The sequence below is a fragment of the Cygnus olor genome, chromosome 7 (genome assembly GCF_009769625.2).
Source record: "Cygnus olor isolate bCygOlo1 chromosome 7, bCygOlo1.pri.v2, whole genome shotgun sequence".
Classification (NCBI taxonomy): Eukaryota; Metazoa; Chordata; class Aves; order Anseriformes; family Anatidae; genus Cygnus; species Cygnus olor.
Window position 1 is genome coordinate 5,334,594 of NC_049175.1, and position 18,844 is coordinate 5,353,437.

General features: G+C 36.0%; 1 protein-coding gene across 5 annotated transcripts in view; it reads right to left on the reverse strand.

Annotated features, from left to right (window-relative positions):
- MAT1A (methionine adenosyltransferase 1A) overlaps nucleotides 1-18,844 on the reverse strand; it is a 37,905-nt gene that overhangs the window by 8,346 nt on the left and 10,715 nt on the right. Inside the window, exons 1-4 of one of the 5 annotated variants that reach the window (XM_040563013.1) lie at nucleotides 10,774-10,868; nucleotides 9,031-9,190; nucleotides 1,354-1,431; nucleotides 406-528 (exon numbers count right to left, since the gene is read on the reverse strand). In XM_040563013.1, the coding sequence (XP_040418947.1) occupies nucleotides 406-528; nucleotides 1,354-1,431; nucleotides 9,031-9,124 (295 nt within the window). In that variant the 5' untranslated portion in view covers nucleotides 9,125-9,190; nucleotides 10,774-10,868. Of the gene's footprint in view, nucleotides 1-405; nucleotides 529-1,353; nucleotides 1,432-6,155; nucleotides 6,245-9,030; nucleotides 9,604-10,693; nucleotides 10,709-10,773; nucleotides 10,869-18,844 lie in introns of those variants that run through there. The other 4 variants (XM_040563014.1, XM_040563016.1, XM_040563012.1 and 1 more) reach the window with 4 other exon arrangements.

The following is an 18,844-nucleotide window of genomic DNA, read 5'->3' on the forward strand; positions in this document are numbered from 1 at the left end:
GAAAATTCTGGATGCTACTGCAGTGCAAACACGTAATGATAAAACAAAATGAACTAAGTTTCTTCGTCCCCCTCTTTCTGACCAAAATGCATTAATCAGCTTGCCAAATAACAGATTCACGTTCTCCCAAGTTTGGGTTAGTGGTAGATTCTGTGGCTCAGGTTCATGGATAAAAGTGGATTCTGCCTTCTCCTTTTCAGTTTTAACTAATATATGATGTTTTTTTTTTCTACTTACAGGGATAAAGCCAGAAAGCATATCACGTAGCACCACATAAGCAGCTTTCACACAGGATATTCAGTTTTTATCAGGCTTGCTAAAGCCCACTTATGGAAGTGCTGACAGACCTGGTCTGCAGTTGCCTATTGCTTGCTCTTCAAGGAGTTCATAAGATTTTCCACCAACCTTTAGCTGAATCATCATAGCCAATGTGTCTAATTGCATCTCGGACAACTCGTTGATAATCCACAATAGCAAGAGATGTGATCTCCCCGCAGAGCAACACCATCCCTGTTTTACATACTGTCTCTGAAAAGGGAGATGGAAACAGGATTAAAGTAGCAGAATAACCAGCCCGCTAAGACAAACAACTACGTTTGTGATGATGGTGATTTAGAGAAATATACTGGATATATACAGTATTAGTACTTTTTAGTCATATTTTTGGCAATACTAGCTCCTTCCACAACCAATTCCTTTCATGATTCAGTGATATACGGAGTCGTTTAGGGAAATGTAGTATTAAACTGTGATTTTTAAATCCACTTAATCTTTAATCACTCTAAGATATATTCTGAGGCTAAATAATTCTCCAGTGATTATCTATTTTGAAAACGTGCCTCCAGCCCAAGGAGGAAGAATTTGAGGATGGGGTTTAGTTAAATGAACTAGAAAAATGAGCTGAGGGTTGATGGTACAACTGTCTGAAGAGGTATCAAGAAAACAAGCAGTTACAGGGTCTAACACTGAAAAATGAGGACTTTAATAAATATAGTAAATGTACTTTTCAACAACATACAAAATGTACTTTTTAACAACATACAAATACTCCTTAAAAAATCCACCATGATGAAATACAATCTGTTTCTCAGAATATTCAGTCAACACACAAAATTAACAATCTTGTCTGTCCTTCTGTAGTATTCTATCCTTCTGCTACCTGCTCAGGCTTCAGCCTTTGTAAAAACTTCTGTTCCTTCTTGTCTCTCCTTCTCTTGAAGACTATTAATTTTTACATATTTTTTGAGAGTAAAATGAGTTAGCACATGACACCTTCATGCTCTTTGCACATATATCAAAAATAAAAGAACAGCGACTGGGTAATGACTTAAAGCAAAGGAGCAAACAACTTACCACAAGCAACCTTGGCATTTGGGTCCTGCTTGAGATGGGCATCTAGCACAGCATCACTGATTTGATCACAGATTTTATCTGCAAGACATCAAAGCTGTTATTCAAACCAGGGTACTTAATACAAAATGTAGACTGTTTGCATCCATTTGAGTAGGTAAGTGCTTTAGTAAGGAATTCTTTTATTGCTTACTACTGAAGCATTTAAGCAAAATAGATAAAAAAGTCACATGCAACATCCTGCAAGCAAAACCAATAGATAGATGAAACTTTTACTTATTGGTGTAAACTAATACTGACTACAACCTCACCTGTAGTTTTCTGCACATCAGTGTGAAACAAGTATGTTATGCATAGAATTACCTGAGAGGCTGAGGTAACGTTCTACTCCTTGCCTTCTCCTTGTCTGCCACAGCAGTATGCTAACAAGAAGGTAATATTCCACCACTAACTTCCATCTCCCCAGCAGAAAGTTAGACTGTACCTGAGTTACACAGCTGATAAAGCCTGATTAATAGTTTAAATCACTACACATAATGCACAGCTCAGTGTCAAGCACCTATTTCAGGTTTGCTTCTTCTCACTGCTTCCCACCATCCTGCAATGTCATCTGCTCTTAATCTCTGCATCCCACTTGAGATGGGTGAGTGAGGAGCAAATATGGAAACAAGAAGGGGCTACCAACTAATGTCTGCCTGAGTTAAATGTTGAGTATATCCTCAGTGACATTCCAACTACAAAGGTTTCATCTCAGGTTTATCTTTTCTGTTTCTTTTTTTTTTTCTTCTTCTTACCTTTTTAATGAATAATGAATCTTTATCAAATAATGTAGCTAATCTAATGAACACAAAAGAGCAGCATCCATAACAATGCATATCACCTAAAAATTGTAGTATTTCTTATATATTTTGATTTTGTTCTTTTAAAAAAAAAAGTCTATTATTGCATACAATGTTTAGGTGTTGCCATAACATGCTGTGTGGCAAAATAAACATCTTCTTCTTTGCCATTTGCAACCCAATCTGTTGGAAAGCCATGTTTATGGCATTTGAGTTTTTCTACATTTAATCTCAAGTCAAAATAAATTCTTTTTTATCTCATGAGGAAGGGGTACATTTAGATAAGCGGGACAAAATCAGAAACTAGATAACTAATCTGACTATGACACTCATCTCCTATATTAACCACTTTGATATGAAAAAAATGAACACAAAATATGTTTAGCAAATGTAGCCTGCAGTGGAACATTCAGCCTCACAAGGACTGTATGTGGATTACTAAATTTGGGACAATTATTACCAAACAGGAATCAGATACCATTCTTGCAATTTAGTTGGAATTCCAAACGAACCTTGTTTAGCAAGACTGGGGACAAAGGTAGCAGGACTTTGATTAAAATGTATCTCTGCTTGCTCTCTTCACATTTTCAATTTTGTACTAGACAATAAAGCCATATTTTCAAGCAGAAAAGCAAAAAAAAACAAAAAACAGATGAAAATACATAATTTTTGATTACCTGGGTGGGACAGCAGAGCAACTGGGACAGGATGACCTTCTTAGTGCATGTCCAATGCCCTGCAGTAAACTCCAAGTGATTAAGACTGCTGTACAGTCTTTTTTCATCATGCAAAGTTTCTATGGCATAAAAAAATTTATCCTGTTCTTGTCCTACATGAAGCATGTCTCATCTGCATTAGATGTCAATGTCCCATACTAGTAAAAGTTGCCTGTATGTAATATATCATTTATTATATGCAGACTTTCCAAAACACTCAAGAGGAACACAAGTAATCCCATTACTAATTTGTCCCCATTCTTCTTTATGGCGCCTATCCAGTACAAAGAACCTTACGTAGATTTTGCAGGTTGAAATTAATTTCTTAACTAAAACTTCCCTGAAAATGTTTCAAGGGAGCATTAGTAGGCAGTAAAATCAGCAAGTGCATGTAGCAAGATGTTTTCATGCTTTTTTTTTTTCATGAAGTACATCATTAGTATCTACACTACTTCATGTTATTGGTTAAAAAAAAAAAAAAGCAGCTCTTCTGTTTCCCTCACAACGAAATAGCACATCAAACATTTGAGAACAAAGAATATAGTCTACTTTCACAGAATTGGAGACTCTTATCTCAGCGAAGTGTTACTCTGAAAAGCTCATGATAGTAAGCCAGATGAGGAGTCAGCCACAAAAATGGAATTATCTTCATATAATAGCATCAGCGAGACTGCTCCAGGAATACTCGACTTTGGTGGTGGTATTTAAAGATCATGGAATCATAGAATGGCTTGGGTTGGAAGGGACCTCGATGATCATCTAGTTCCAGCCCCCCTGCCATAGGCAGGGATGCCACCCACTAGATCATGTTGCTCAGGGCCTCACCTAACCTCTGGTCTTGAACACTTCCAGGGATGGGGCATCCACAACCTCCCTGGGCAACCTGTTCCAGTGCCTCACCACCCTATGAGTGAAGAATTCCCTCCTAACCTCCAATCTAAATCCCCCCTCTTTTAGTTTGAAACCTTTCCCCTTCATCCTGTCATTATTCGATTGAGCAAAGAGTTGCTTCCCACCTTTTTTATAAGCCCCCTTATTTGAAGTGGACTTATAAGAAGCTATTGGGAGGTTTTTAGGACAGACTGAGAAAAACATCTCAAAATCAAAAAAGTGTGCCTTAAAGGATGAAATTAATCAAGATCAATCTAGTTTTGAAAGGCTGAAGGAAAGGTAACCTACTTGAGGAAATAACAGTACTGGGTCACAGTCTCGAAAAACCTGAAAGATGGTATACTGAGGGAAAAGTTTCTGTCTGATGGGCAATAATGTAACTACACTTGATAGCTTGAAAATAAAGAGAGAAAGATGAAGATTCAAAAAGTTAAATCCATCTAGAATTCTGCAGGATCCCTTATTCCTTCAAAACTTACTTTTGAAATCTTTTTAAAAGTAAGAATGAAACTCAGCCATAGTTTAATAACATGTTTGAAGAATTCTTGCATGAAATTTCATTACTTGCGTATAAAGTTCAGACTAGATTATGTATCAGAAGACCTTCTGGTCTTTAAAAACTATGTGACAATTTCAATCACTGAAAATAACCAATTTGGATTAAAATAGGCTCAGACAAATGAGTTTGATAATTCATGCATGATCTGATTGCTGGTGTAAGATCTGAATCCTGGTGCAACTAGACACCTTTGTTGACAAATACGGACACAAATATCAAAACCAGAAAGAGAAATCTAGAAGGATGATCAGCTGCTTAATGCATCATATTGAAGGTCTCTCTATTAGGAAAGGTCTCTAATAGAAAATAAAACCAGGCATTTCTATATTTAGCAATACTTAGCAGGCTTTGTGCGCCTTTCATTCTGTTATTTAAATTCCTCATCTCAACTGTCCCATTTCTCTCATAGCTGCTACATATGACAGAATATGTCTGTCTATTATTATCTTAAAAAAAAAAAAAACACAGGGAAGGCATAAGGGATAACTTCTGGTGAGGCATTATCATCTAAAACATTGATTACCATAGGTAAGAACGCAGTTCATGCATACCCTTACAAAGTGAATTACTATCCAGTAAGATAAATATTGAAAAAGCAACGTCTAGTTTAAGGATTTCTTGAACAAACAGGAAAGTATTAGAAAACCATCAATTCTTATTAAGAAATCCAACCATGCCACAGAGCTAGCCTTATGGCAGAGATGCCAACTGGCCATAAAACTTGCTCCTGCTAACTATAAAAGCAATGAATGAGTTTAGGAGAGCTGATGATAAACCCTACTAAAATGCCCAGTTGTCAAATTATGAAGTAAAGGAGGTATTCAACAACAAAGGTGATCTCCACAAATTAGGAGGATCTTCAAGCATCTTTCTGCATAGTTGGTTGTAGGTTATTATGTGAATCTAGACTACATTACGAGCATAACAGTTAGTAGTGCTATATCCTCAAAAATTATATGTTCTGTAACTAAAATCAGTTATATCTGCAAGTTCTTGGGATCTCCCCACACATTCATCAAAAATAAAATCTATGAACAACAGTAGCAACCAAAAATTTAATTCAAAAAGCTCCACCCTTTGAAACCGCAAACAGGTACTACCACACTTCTGGCTTTGATCATGCAGTAAATATAATAAACATTAAACATTTCAAAAGGTAAAGTTTATTTTCTTAAAAACCTGTGATCAAAATCACTTTGGGTAGCACTATTTTTAAGGATACCTTATTTATGTTAACAGCACTTGGAGGTGAAATTATGCATTCAAAATACGAGAAACTGAGCAATTCTCAGTTTTCTTACGAAAAATGAACCGTTAATAAACATAGATACTTATCTTGAACACTTCATCAAAAAATAAACATTCCAACCAAAAAAAGTTTCACTGGTAGGACTTCATATAGCTGAATTGTGCTGTATTACTTTTTTCCTATTTAAAAGGAGTGAGTGCTATTTAAAAGCACTCTTCAGGAGTGCTAATGGCAGTGGTACTTCAGTGTTAACACTGCACTGTTTAAAGAGCTTATCTTACATGTTCTCTTTGTGCAGTTTACAGAACAATTACATATATTAAGTGTATATAATGTTAGACATCAGACATGCAAACATCAACTGGCTGGAAAGATCTGCATATTCTGTTTTTGGTTTTTGTTCTGGTTTGTTTTCTTGGGGGTGTGTGGGTGTAATTTTTCTTCTGTGGACATCCAGAAGATAAGCATGTTTTTAACATAGTTGAAAGTCTGAAGGTGCTTTTAGCAGATGTTTTTTTCCCATATTTTAAAAGAGACTCCTTGATACTTACTGGAAAACTGAATGACATTCGGTTTGCAGGGAAGTCCACCTGATGCCACACCAGAAAGGGGAAGGAATTAATTCTAAGCAGTTTGGCACCTGTAAGACATTGTGGGTCAGAGTAACACACAATGTCTTTCAAAGCACAATGAAACCACTGTGCAGCATGGACAGACATTTCTGGATGAAGCAAAATGGAACAATGACCAAAAAAAAAAAAAAAAGCTAAGAAAAAAACCGTGTTATTCATGTGTTTTTATTATATTAAAAAGAAGGAGGTTATATGTAAGTCTTCCGAGAGTTTGGAATTCACCCTACTAAATGCCAAGTTTAAAGACCCTCTGGAAGGGAGTCCAAAACTTTATACCCACATTGTTTTGAAGAAGTGGGACTGAGAAGATGGGATGAACAGAGTTCTCTGGTTCTCTGGGTTTCTTTGGAGAGCATAGGTAACGCCTATATGATAATTATTGGCAGCTATTACTTGCTTCTATGGAATCTGAGCTTCTTAATTACACAAAGCTTTAAAGCACTGCACAGATATAAGGCAGCTTTCTATATACTCAAATAAATAAGTATGTAATTTCCCCTGCTTTGTTTATTATGAAGGAAGACTACACGAGTGCATTCAATCCTCAACTAATATAATCAGAACAATTCAAATTTCCACCAGACAAGGATCTGGTTCAGGATCTTTACTTCACATAATGCCCTCTAGCAAAATTATACTATCACATACAGAAGGGAAGTAATCAAGAACACGCAAATTATCCATTTGATATGAAACAGAGGAGCTCAAAACTCACAATAGAAGTTTAGCGCTACTGATAACATCAAAAGCCCAACTAGCCCAAGCCTCAGACACTGGCCCCAGTTTTAAGAAAGAGCCAAGATTTTCCTGGGTGATAAAAAGCTAATGGCATGTCTACACCTCTAGAGTAAAACCATAGCCAGGAAAAAGGTGGTTTGGCCAGGAAGTAAAGGACAATTTGCTGTCAGAAACTAGACACGTCTCTGAGACCATTAAGACCTATTGCCGGATTGTGTTCAGGAAAAAGAATTTGCAGGACCACCCAGAGTTATTTACTGTCATCCTGTTCTCACTTCATTTGGTTCTTTCTTTTGTCATGGGTGCTTGGGTTTTCAGTATTCTATATAAAGACCTATGTTGCTTAGAAAAATACAAGCATCACAGAATTGAAAAAGTCCAATAAATTTCAACTTTCCACTCCTTCAACAAATCTCTTGGGTCTATAAATCTCAAAATACCCGGAGATCTGGCATGCTCTGCCAGATGAGATGCTGCATACAAATCTAACAAGTGATAACATTTTCTCAAATGTACATCCATTTCAGAGATGGACAATGCTAACAGGACTTAAAAGAAGGCTTACCGAGAGCCAATAGGGTTTTTGGAAATAAAGAAGGCAATGTGAATAACAACTGAAAAGTAGGTCAAATTCTAAAACAAGAAACAAAAAAAGAGAACTGTTTAAGAAAAGGAAACTAAGGGACAAAGCTAAACCTGGGGACTAAGTTGGATTACATCTCTTCCTGTTCTGAGACTTATCTATTGTTGCCCCAAGGGGATTAGAAAATGATGAGAGTAGTATCAGTTGTGACCTGTCATCTTCAGAAATATCATTGTTCAATTTAAAATCACCTTATGGGATAATGTTATTTTTTCCATGACACTATGTTGTTCTACAGCTGCTGGATGTAATTATACACAAATTTGAGACGGAACCTACGTCCCAAGGACTGAATATGGTTGTCATTTTCTGATGGTGTTACATCAGAAAGAACCCCAACTGGCTTAACCTGATGTAGCCGCCTTGAAATTGACAGCAATGGACTCAATTGCATCAGCCATGGATTTGACCTGCACTAATAATTAATATTATAGAGGAGTACCAGAATTATTGATATAAAATTCTCACTTCTGATCTTTTTGTTCCCTATGCCATCCACCGTTTATGCTTTACTTACATTGCATGAGTACATATCTGAAAAAAAAACCTTGCACAAAGTACAGGATGCCAAATTGCGTTCTAAAATAAATACGCTTTTCAGGACATCAAAGAGTTTATTGTCCCTTGGATTCATTTGGGGGAACACTTGTTGACAAAAGGTACATGCTTAGGGTAGATGAATATTTGTTTTCTATAAAATCAAACTCAGCTCTGCTGACCATACATAAATTTTAGCAAATAACTGTCTGCTATTTGCTTAAGCAATTCCATACGTTGCATTTATACACAGATGATGAAATGGGGGAAAATCTATCAGTGACTTTGCTACATGCAGCTGGTGGGACCACTGATTTTTAAATGCTTTAAAATAGCCTGCTCATAGATATTCCTGTCATAGGTGACAGTTTTAGACCATAGCATATATATAAGGCAGTTTCACAGGACCCCTAAGGATATGGAACTTGAGAAGCAAGCTATGCACTCTTATCCATATGTGAAATTCTAGTCTATCAGAGATACAGAACTGTCAGATACAGTAGTGTCTCCACAGTATTACTGAAAAAAAAAAATCAGATGATAAGGAAGGAGTAGCAACCATGAACCCCACTGCCCTCCCCACTGTAACACACACCCAGCAAAGGCACATGAAGTCCTGTTGGAAGCACCCTAGTTGTAGCAGTTCTCTAGTTATGGCAGTTACTGCTAGCTATAGCAGTTCTATCACTATGTAGAAAAGGTCCAATGGAAATAATGTAAAAATCACTGTTACAAAGACTTTCTATAAGATTAACAACAGGCTTTTAAAACTTCCTCAGGCTTCTAAAACTTCTTTTTAAGACTTCTTCAGGCTTTTAAAATGTTTAAAATGAAAATACTTTTTCTTTTATGTATTTGCCACAGTGGGCTTCTTACCTGGATGTCCTTCTCCTACTGACTCCGATGTGAACATGAAAGCCCCTTCATCATCCAGCGTGTAATCACATAAACCATCCACTGGCCCATTCATGGTTGTGATGCTTTTCCAGGTGGATTATTTTAAAATGTGGTTGAAGAGTTCTACTTTTAGTGCCTTCTGTTAAAGGTGAAGGTTCTTTATTAGCAGGACTGTCACCGTCTTCACTTACTACCTGTAACACTAACTTGAATTTCAGCGTGTGAATTCAGCATGGGCTTGTATCTGTGCATGCATGCATGCAAGGAGTATGCATGTGCCTGAAGTCTGTATCCCTACCTAGCCTGATCTGTCAGTCCCTGGGCTGCTCCTATATATGGAAAAGTGAAAGTGCCCAGATAATCATGTGAGGAAAATGGAAGAGCCCATTTCTTGGTAGGGGAGTTAGTTAATTTGGGGATATTTCACTAATTAACTTTGTTCTTGGCAACATGCTAGATTCAACCCATGCAAGATTGGATACCATAGGAACTCTAATGAGAATGAAGTAATCCAGGAGTACTGTTGACAGTTCAGTTTAGCTGCTTCTTCAGTTTGTGTCTCCCCTTATTCTGGGATCTGTGTTGTGTTTCCAACCGTGTGTTGTGGTTTTACAGGGATAGATAAAAGATCTGCAAATGCACGTCTTTTGTAGCAAAAGACTGGGAGAAGTTTGTTCTGCATTATGCAACTGGATTTTACTTTTCCCTTTTCATCTCTTGAAACGTAGCATTCTCTCCTGAAATATTTTTTTCATTTTCATTCATTACTCTTGCACATTTGAGACGAGAGACACCTGATAAGATATAGCACATGACAAATTTCTCATTTATGCAGACCTCTGCCTTCAGCTTTAGCCTTCCTTTTCATTCGTCCTCTTTTCTGTTAATTAAGATCCATCTTAACTTTCTTTTTGAGAATGATATTCTCATATTACATTCTGTAACCCACAGAAATACACTAACTGCCACAATTGGGTACTCAGTATTCAGTTCCACTACTAAAAATGTCTTCAGTCAGATGGCTAATATTTGGAATATGCTGATGGTATGACAGGTATGAAGACAGACAGCATTTTGTGTAAGCTTGTATACAAAAAAAAAAAAGTGCAAATATCTACATGAGGCAGACCCAGAAAATGCCCAGCACCATTAAAGCAAAACAAAACAAAACAAGTTTAACTATTCTTAATTCATTTACAGAAATCATTCTAGTCTCAACCTCAGACCGAACCATTGATCTACCAAAATCAAATTCTCCCTTTACTTCAATGAACACTGAATCATACTCTCTTAATCATTCACTCAGATGTTAAAGTACCTGATAGTTGGATTGGAACAAATAACATGCTGCTTGTACCATAGCCCCTGCAATTTTGACAGCAATGACATCCTTACTGCTCTTCAGTTTAAAAACTTAGTTTACTTCAAACTCTTTGTCAGTATTATTCTAAAAGACTAGTCCCTTGGACTCAAATTTCTGCATTGCTACATATTAATGTAAGAATTCATTACAATTTTCACTTTCTACCAACATTCCTGAAAATAATGATCAACTTCTGTGAATGTTCCCCAGTAATCTGCTGTAGCACTGGCCCCCTTCTAACGATCATTGACATGGAAAAGTTTGTTTCAAAAAACCAACCTCTTGGTATTCTTGTACACAGAATTCATGCCAGAGAATGAAAAGCACTGGTTGCACTTAATGATGCAGAATTCACGTACCGGACACATTATGAGGCATAGCTTTCTCTGGAGTAAACTGTCATCACCCCACTGACACTAGGATTCTATCTCAGTCTGAATAAATCCTGCATTAATAACACCTAGAAAAATGGAATTTAAAAAAAAAAAAAAAAAGAAGAAGACCAAAGAGTAACTACTTATATTAACTCTGGTTAATCAGTAACATTAAAAAATTATATTAACTTTTAAAGTAAAATAATGTCAGTGATAATCATTCATTCTTAAATGCAAATGCTTTTCTCCATGGAAACACAGAAAGACATGAGGGGAACGGATGAAACACCTCTGACAAGAACTCATTTTGTACACATAAGAGTTCTCATTCTAATTCTACAAGCAATCCTCCAGCAAAAGCAGACAAGATTGAATACTCAGTCTGTAACTTCCACTCTCTCTTGCTTCTGTTTTTGCTTTTTCTTGTTTTTCAATGCCACTTAAGGACAGAAAATGTAGTTTGGGACTAGACCTTTTTTTTTTTTAAGGTAACACTTAAGCAAAATGTAGGAACAGGCCTCTCACACAACCTTATTCCTCTCATATAACCTTATTTAAAAATAAAAATTGCAAGTTCTTAAAATGCTGAAGACTGCAACTAATTTGACACACAAGTAATGAGTTTGCAGTCCCTGTTTATTTTACCTTTGCAGTTCTTCCTTTTGAACTCATTTCTGCCTAGTTAAATGCATCTGTCCTCGAGACCTTTGGAGGGTCACCCTTCATTACAATAGCCTCTCTGCTAATAGTATTTTAGAAATGCTGCACAGTTGCATTTCACATAACTTGTGTAAAACCTCCAGTTTGAACTGATTCCAGGTGTGGTTTTACTATCAAAAGCAACACGTTTGCTTTATGGCCATGAAGCACCTCAGCATGTTCTTTTCCAGGACATCTTCCAGGACTCTACACCAGTGTAGGGTTAGGTAATGTTTAATTTGGCTTCTCTTCGCAGACAATTTTGACTTGTTAAATATTTGTAAAAAGGTAAGATAGAGCTCTACCATCATGTGTATATCTCCTGTCTATGCCAAAAAAAAAAAAAAAGATAGTAAAATAATGATTGATATAAGCATTTTTCCCTATTCCATTTTACAGATAGTGACTCATCTATTAGTGTAACAGGCTTGCAGAATTTCTATTAACTTTACTGCAATACTCAACAGCTTTGTGGTACTGAGCCCTAAGAAAGTTAGTTTCTCTGCAAATCTTCTTATAAATCCTATTATTATCCATCATTGTTTTAAGTATATTTAGACTATATTCTGTGACCTTTACTCAAAAGATACCTAAAGGCAAAATCCTCTGAAGCTGTATGACTCCTGTGCTTTGAAATGAGGCTAAAGACAAGACAACTGTAATGTAAAAATTACAATGTCTAATACTCTCAGTATTTATTCATGTTGACAGTAATGACAATCCCAATCACTGGAATAGCAATGCAACTCTTTCTATTAATTGTAATCTGTTTGGAACCATTCCATGTTCTTGTTACTTTTACTCATAGCAGTTCTGCAAAACTACCCCTCTTCTAGTTCATAAAACATTTGTCAGCTGTCGGAAGGCACGGTTTTATGGCAGCCTTGAGAAAGCCCTGGAAGTAACGAAGTGAACAAGAAGTAACTTAGAAAAGAATTTTATGAATGACTGCTATTGATGCTGCTGATTCTCTAGACAGATATGACTGATAAATCACCTCGACCCTAGACCTTTCATGACATAGTCTCATCAGTTCATTTTACTTGCTCACCTTCTTTCCTGCCCTTATCAGCTTTTATCCTTTGTTCCCCTCCACTCATCTTGTCTTGCTTACATCCTTTTGGTTATTTAAGACACATTTCATTTTTTTTCCCTTTGCTTACTCTTTTCACTCTTTTCTTTCTCCCTACATATCTCTACTGATGTCCTATTTATGTTATAAAACACTGAGAATGGAGCCTACCTGAATGAATGATATCTGTAGAAATGAAAAATGAGCTTAGATATAAAACGCTTCCAAACTACCACAACAGAATGAAAAGGAAGAAGGTAGCTGTCCTTAAGAACTGGACATCCTTACTTTACCTGCAAAAAAATCATATTTTCACTGTACAGGTGAAGCAGTACAGGTTTAGACTCAATTTGCTCGTACCATTTCACTGCAGTGGCAACTTTTAGGTAACTCCTTCTGAGTAATGAGGAAATTATGTCAAGAACTCCTCAGGTCTCCTACATGATAAGAATCAGGCATGGGAAAACCATTCTTTAAGCTCTGCAATTGGCTCTCTCACCACAACTTTCAAAAGCACTGAAAAACAAATCGATTTGTAGAGAGCATACACTTCATGATAACTACACTTCTGTTATCATTAAAGGACCAAAACTCATGCTTAACTTTTAACAATACACAGGAATACCTCATGAATACAAATAACACATACGAAAGTGTTTTCCCAAATACTTTTGTTTTGTTCTCTCAACTTTATCATCAGATAAGATGTTAACTGTTTAACAGACTAACAGTTAAGTTTCTTATCTTGCTATTTTATTCTCACTTTACAAAATCATGCAAGGAAATTACTCCTAACATATGTGGAACATGTAGAAATAAATTCCACTTATGTCGAAAATGTAGAAATATGTCTTCTAACTGTTTATGGAAATAATTCTAATACCAGTTTCATCAGTGCTGTTTAGAATAAGTATTTAATATTAGTACAAACAGTGTGTTTTCAAGAAGTTATTGTAGGTCATCTTTTTTTCCTATTAGAAATAAGCATTAAATTATGGAAGCCTCATAAGATGTCTTTGAGGACATTTTGATTTGTTGATAAAAAAATTTGATTTATCTTGTATATTTTGTTTTAAGGAAGCTGGGGGGGGTATTTTGTTTTTGAAGTTAACATAAGAAAGATTTGTTTAGTTGGGTTTATTTCTTTAGCATAAAGAATGACAAGCAAAGCAATAGAGCCTGTATATCGGGAACTCAACACAGAACTCCCACCTGCTTCAAAACTCTCACCTCTAACTATTATTACCTGAAAATTCTGACTCAAGGCCTCTCAGACATGCAGGTGTAAAATTTCACTGACCCATAACCATTCAGGGCAAAATCAAATATTATGGGACAGAAAAAAAAATGTGATTGCACAAAGAAAGGAAATGTTATGTGTTCTGTGATGAATGTTTATCACCTAGCATTTATTCTTTCATACCACCTTTCTCCTTCTCACTCTGGAGTCTGGGACCTCCTGCAAACTCTGCACACCACCATGAGCAATTCATTTTTGATTTCATCCTTGAGCCTTTTTCTAAATTTTTGAGTGAATACCAATTCACAGTAAATTCTTACTGTGTATTCTATCTGACTTAATCCACAGTTATTTCAGCTTCAGAGAGATTCTCTGCTGTGTCTCCCATCTACCTTCCTCCCTGCTTCCTAAGAAGTCTTTTCAGATTCTTCCACTATTAATAAGAAAGAAAATAATTAATTTTGCACATATCGTATGTGCTTGTCCTCTTTGCACATGTTTGACCTTGAATTTTCTACTCTGACACATCACTGAATCACAGAAAGGTTGAGGTCTCTAGTCCAACACCCTACTCAAAACAGGACCCACCTAAGCAGGTTGCTCAGCATAATGTCATTAAGTAATGTGTGCCAGGGCCATGAAGTAGCAACTCTGAGGTGCTTCTTATGAAATAATTAAAGTTACTTTGGAGATTAAATTTTGCTTTTATTAAAGTCAAATGTAGTCTTGATTGCAATTTCAATGGGAGCATTATTTCCCCAGAACTGTGCCACTATGGAGAATTGAATACTACTTTGTTTTCTGTTGATTTTTTTAATAAAAGTCCTAGCTGTTTATGTCTAAAACCTGAGATCATTCCTCAAGGGTCTGTAAATTAAGTACATGTTTACAAAGTCAGGCATTTTTAACAGCCCTTAGATAGACACCTCAGTTTCTTGCATAATAATGTTAAATAACAAAAAATTGCTTGTTTTTTTCTAAATCAGTCTTCATAAATTAGAATTGGTGTACCAGAAAAGGTAGAAAAATAACAACAGTAATTGAAGTTTAAGGTTTCACTTACATCTTTTTTTTCTTCTTTTTTTTTTTTTTTAATATGCTATTGCTTAAACAGCGTTAAACCTTCCTGTTATATAATAGTTCTGTCTTTGTCATTTTTTCCTATTAAAGCATTTGCTGGTGTTACGTCCTTATATGAAGGCCTGCTACAACAGAATCATAAACCCTCTATGGGTCCTCCATAAATGATGAGATAGAATGGAGCCCTATTTCATCTTCAACTCATGTAGCAAAAAGCCTTTTTTTTAGTTTGCAAACATGATAACGTATAACTCAGGATTTTGCTTATGATATTTATGATAAATTTAATAATTTAACCCATTCATTGTTAAAGTTATGTCCTGGAAAGGAATGGAAAATTCTTAAATTATATATGGTCTCCCTCAAACCTTACAAAAAGCCATCTATGTATTTTCCTTGGATGTTTTTTCCAGTTGTCATGGTCAGTTGGGAAAGACTGTCATCTGCTGCGTAACAAAGCACAACCCTTAAGTTCAACTGCAAGGGGTGTGATCATACATCAGATACATACAGAGCCGCAGTTCCTTTCTGAGCAAATAGTTAGGACTCCTCGTTGCTAATGACAGGTCTAATCACCTGTCCAGACTAAATCCCATTACAGCCACAGATCTTTATCTCAAAAACAATTTGGCTAGGGTAACACAACAGTCTTCTAGCAGCTTGGGATCTGTACAATCTGCATTTACATGTCTTACAACATTATTGGTGTATATATGTAAACCATTAGGATTTCCTCAGTACCTTAGGAAACAGACTGATACATTCAAATAGCCATTACCCAACAGTTTTTGCTACAGTCGTTCATAGATGTTTACAGTACAGGTGGTCTTTGGACTTTGAAACAAATATTGACTCTAGTACATGAAGTGAGGTTACAGGAACCTATTTGCAGGAACATAGTTGTGGAATCCCTAAGTTCTGGCTTCCTGACAAGGAACATTAGGTTAAATTCAGATGCTTTTTATTTCTTCTAGATATATAATGCAAGAAGGGACCTTTTTTTCATGTGGTATAGGACTAAAATTACTTTTCTTAACCATTTAATAATCAAAAATGTTCATATATACTTGCCCTATATGCACGGTGTATAGAATCATAGAATCATCTACGTTGGAAAAGAATTTCAAGATCATCAAGTCCAACCATCAGCCTGACCTACACAGTCCCAACAGCCAATATTTGCAGATGTAGCTCATTTATGCTCACAATGAAAATATTTGCGTACTGGAAATTGCTTGATCCAGACAAACACATTTACTTGTATACTCAGTATTAATCTAGTCAATAATGCATAGCAGAATTTTACTTTAATTTTGCATGACTGAAAATGACTGCACAATGCTGTACACTCCAGAATTAGGCTTATACGGATATCTGGAGAAAAAAGATACAACATACAACCAACAACTTTGTTAGTCATTACTCCTATCCATGGAGGTTATTCACAAGTTTCCAGAAATACTCCCACCATCATCGCTACAGAGCTCAAATGCACTACCAGTGCTCTGGGATGTGCCGATTATGCACATAATCTGATTGGTTACGTCTTTCAGAAACACCCCCAACCTGACCTTGTCACCAGTTGGTTCATCCAGGGAAGGCTGCCATTCAAGTAGCAATTTCACATACTTGAGCTGGACAAATATATTATCAGACAGCAAACATCATTATCTTTCATCTATGTCTGAAAGACTTCACTCCAACTAGTCATTTAGCAGTTTCAAATAAACAAGTCTTAAATAAAACACAGCCAAAATGTTCTTACATGTGTGCTTAACCAGAGAACATTAATGGATGAAGGGCACGTAACATCAACCAACACAAGAGCATAAACGGTACTAGACAAAAATACATACAGTAACCGGAGCACATAAAAATTTCTATGGATTACTATTTATAGATGGAATATAGAATGGAAAAATTCAATACCACCAAAATATCTTCAGGCTTATAGATATAGTTGCCATTTCACAGTTTTGTTATAATGCCCAGTGTTTTACAGACTAAAAGTCTCAGGATTTTTTCAGTATATTTCACATTTGTAAATAAATAAATAAAATTGATTTCTCAAGACAAGACAAATAAAGCTCAACATCTATTACTGTATGCTATTGGCATTTTAAATTGCATTCCAGAAAGGCTGACTTGCAGTTTTTTGAATTCGTTTTGAAATACTGTATTGAGAGGAAACTCTGGGGTATGGCAGCAAAAACTCATAAGATGTGCAGTGCAAGGAATCACCCAGCCACCTCCCCCGTTTGTTTTGTTTTCCAAAAATTATTAAAATAATCAGGCTAAAAAATGTTTCATAGCCAACTAGAAAGGAATGATAAAGGTTAAGAGGTCTCTACATTTTTTTCATACGATTAAATGTAAATATATATGCACACATTTTTTTCTACAGCGTGAGAATTTTTTCCTTTTTCTCCATTTCTAAACAAGTATTTTTTCATCGCAAGCTGGTTGGAAGCACTTAATCATGACAATACACAGAAATGAGATATATGAGCCGAAGGTGCTTATAACAAGTAGGCTCTGAGCTATAGGTGTGCTGAGTGCACAATTGAGTCATATTCTCTATGCCATTATTTTTGCAACAGAATGCTTATCATGAGTGAAGTGTCAGTAATACCCTTTTAAAAAGAAATTTTTAATAAGTCACATGTAGGATTACCAAAGTTGAAAAATATAAAAAAAGAAAAAGGATAATTTATTAATCTTTCCAAAATTATTAGTTACAAAAATATGTGCATGCAGTGGTTTCTTACTCCTCATGTTCTTTGTGACTGACACCGTAGTCATTCTCTATTGGAAAATACAGCAGAACCACCAAAGAATGCTAAACCAACCCAGACACCCCTGCTAGAAGATGTGTAACTATTTTATTTTATTTATTTATTTATTTATTTATTGTGAGGACAGATTTTAATTTTCTGCCAAATGGTCTGCCTGAAAAGTAAGGTGGGACTTGTGAGGTATAATGACCTCTTGCTTCGATCCTTAACAACAGGAACATTTTTAACAAAGAGAAATGTCAGGACTACGAATGTCACACCTTTCCTGTTGTACTGAAACATACAAGAAGGACTAAAACTAACCAAAATAAACCCGACTATGATCTGGTGTCAGTGTTCACAATGTAAATTAAGCCTATAAACTTCAGAATGTAGTTCTTAAGGATTGATTTTTTTTTTTAATTTCTGCAATGTATTCAGTTTATGCTCATCACATTACTCCAAAATCACATTACTCCACACAATGGACCAGTGACACTACATCTTCTCAAGGAAGCAGACTCAGTTACAGCCCTGTAAAAGGAAACTGAAGCCTGCAGCTCTGTTAGGCAGGGAAGGAGAAGAAAAAAACTAGCAGCTACACTCTTTACCAAGCTGAACATTACCCTACAAGGGTTGTAGTTCTCAGCACTAAACAAGTGCAAGAACTGCTTTTAGGTGTATCTCCTTCTTCTAATATTTTCTCATCTCTTGACTTTTTATCCCTTCCAGTTCTTCATACAAATAGTTTTGTGTTAGGAGTGCTTAAATTCCCAAATTCACACGATTAATTAATTCTGTCTCTTAGGCAGAAGGTATTTTCTTTTGAAAATTAATACTGAAATTGGCATCCATCATAAACCAACTCCTCAAAGACATGCTCTTTTCTGTACCTGTAGAAATCCTGGCTAATGAGAAAATTAATACTATGCCCATATAATAGTTTATTATTAACTACTTCCCAATTGCTATCAATGCCTTAGAATTCCAACAGCAATGGTCAGAGAAGGAGGCATTCAGAGGTTTTGGGTGATCAGTTCTATTTCATTACCTCTCCACCTCTGCAGTACCACAAAATATGTCACTGGGATTCTGTAAGTCTTTAGAAGTAAGGTCAGCAAAGCGATTGTAATGTGTAATTGTTTTTAAGACACATGCACACATTCTCACACAACTGGCACAAATGTTTTA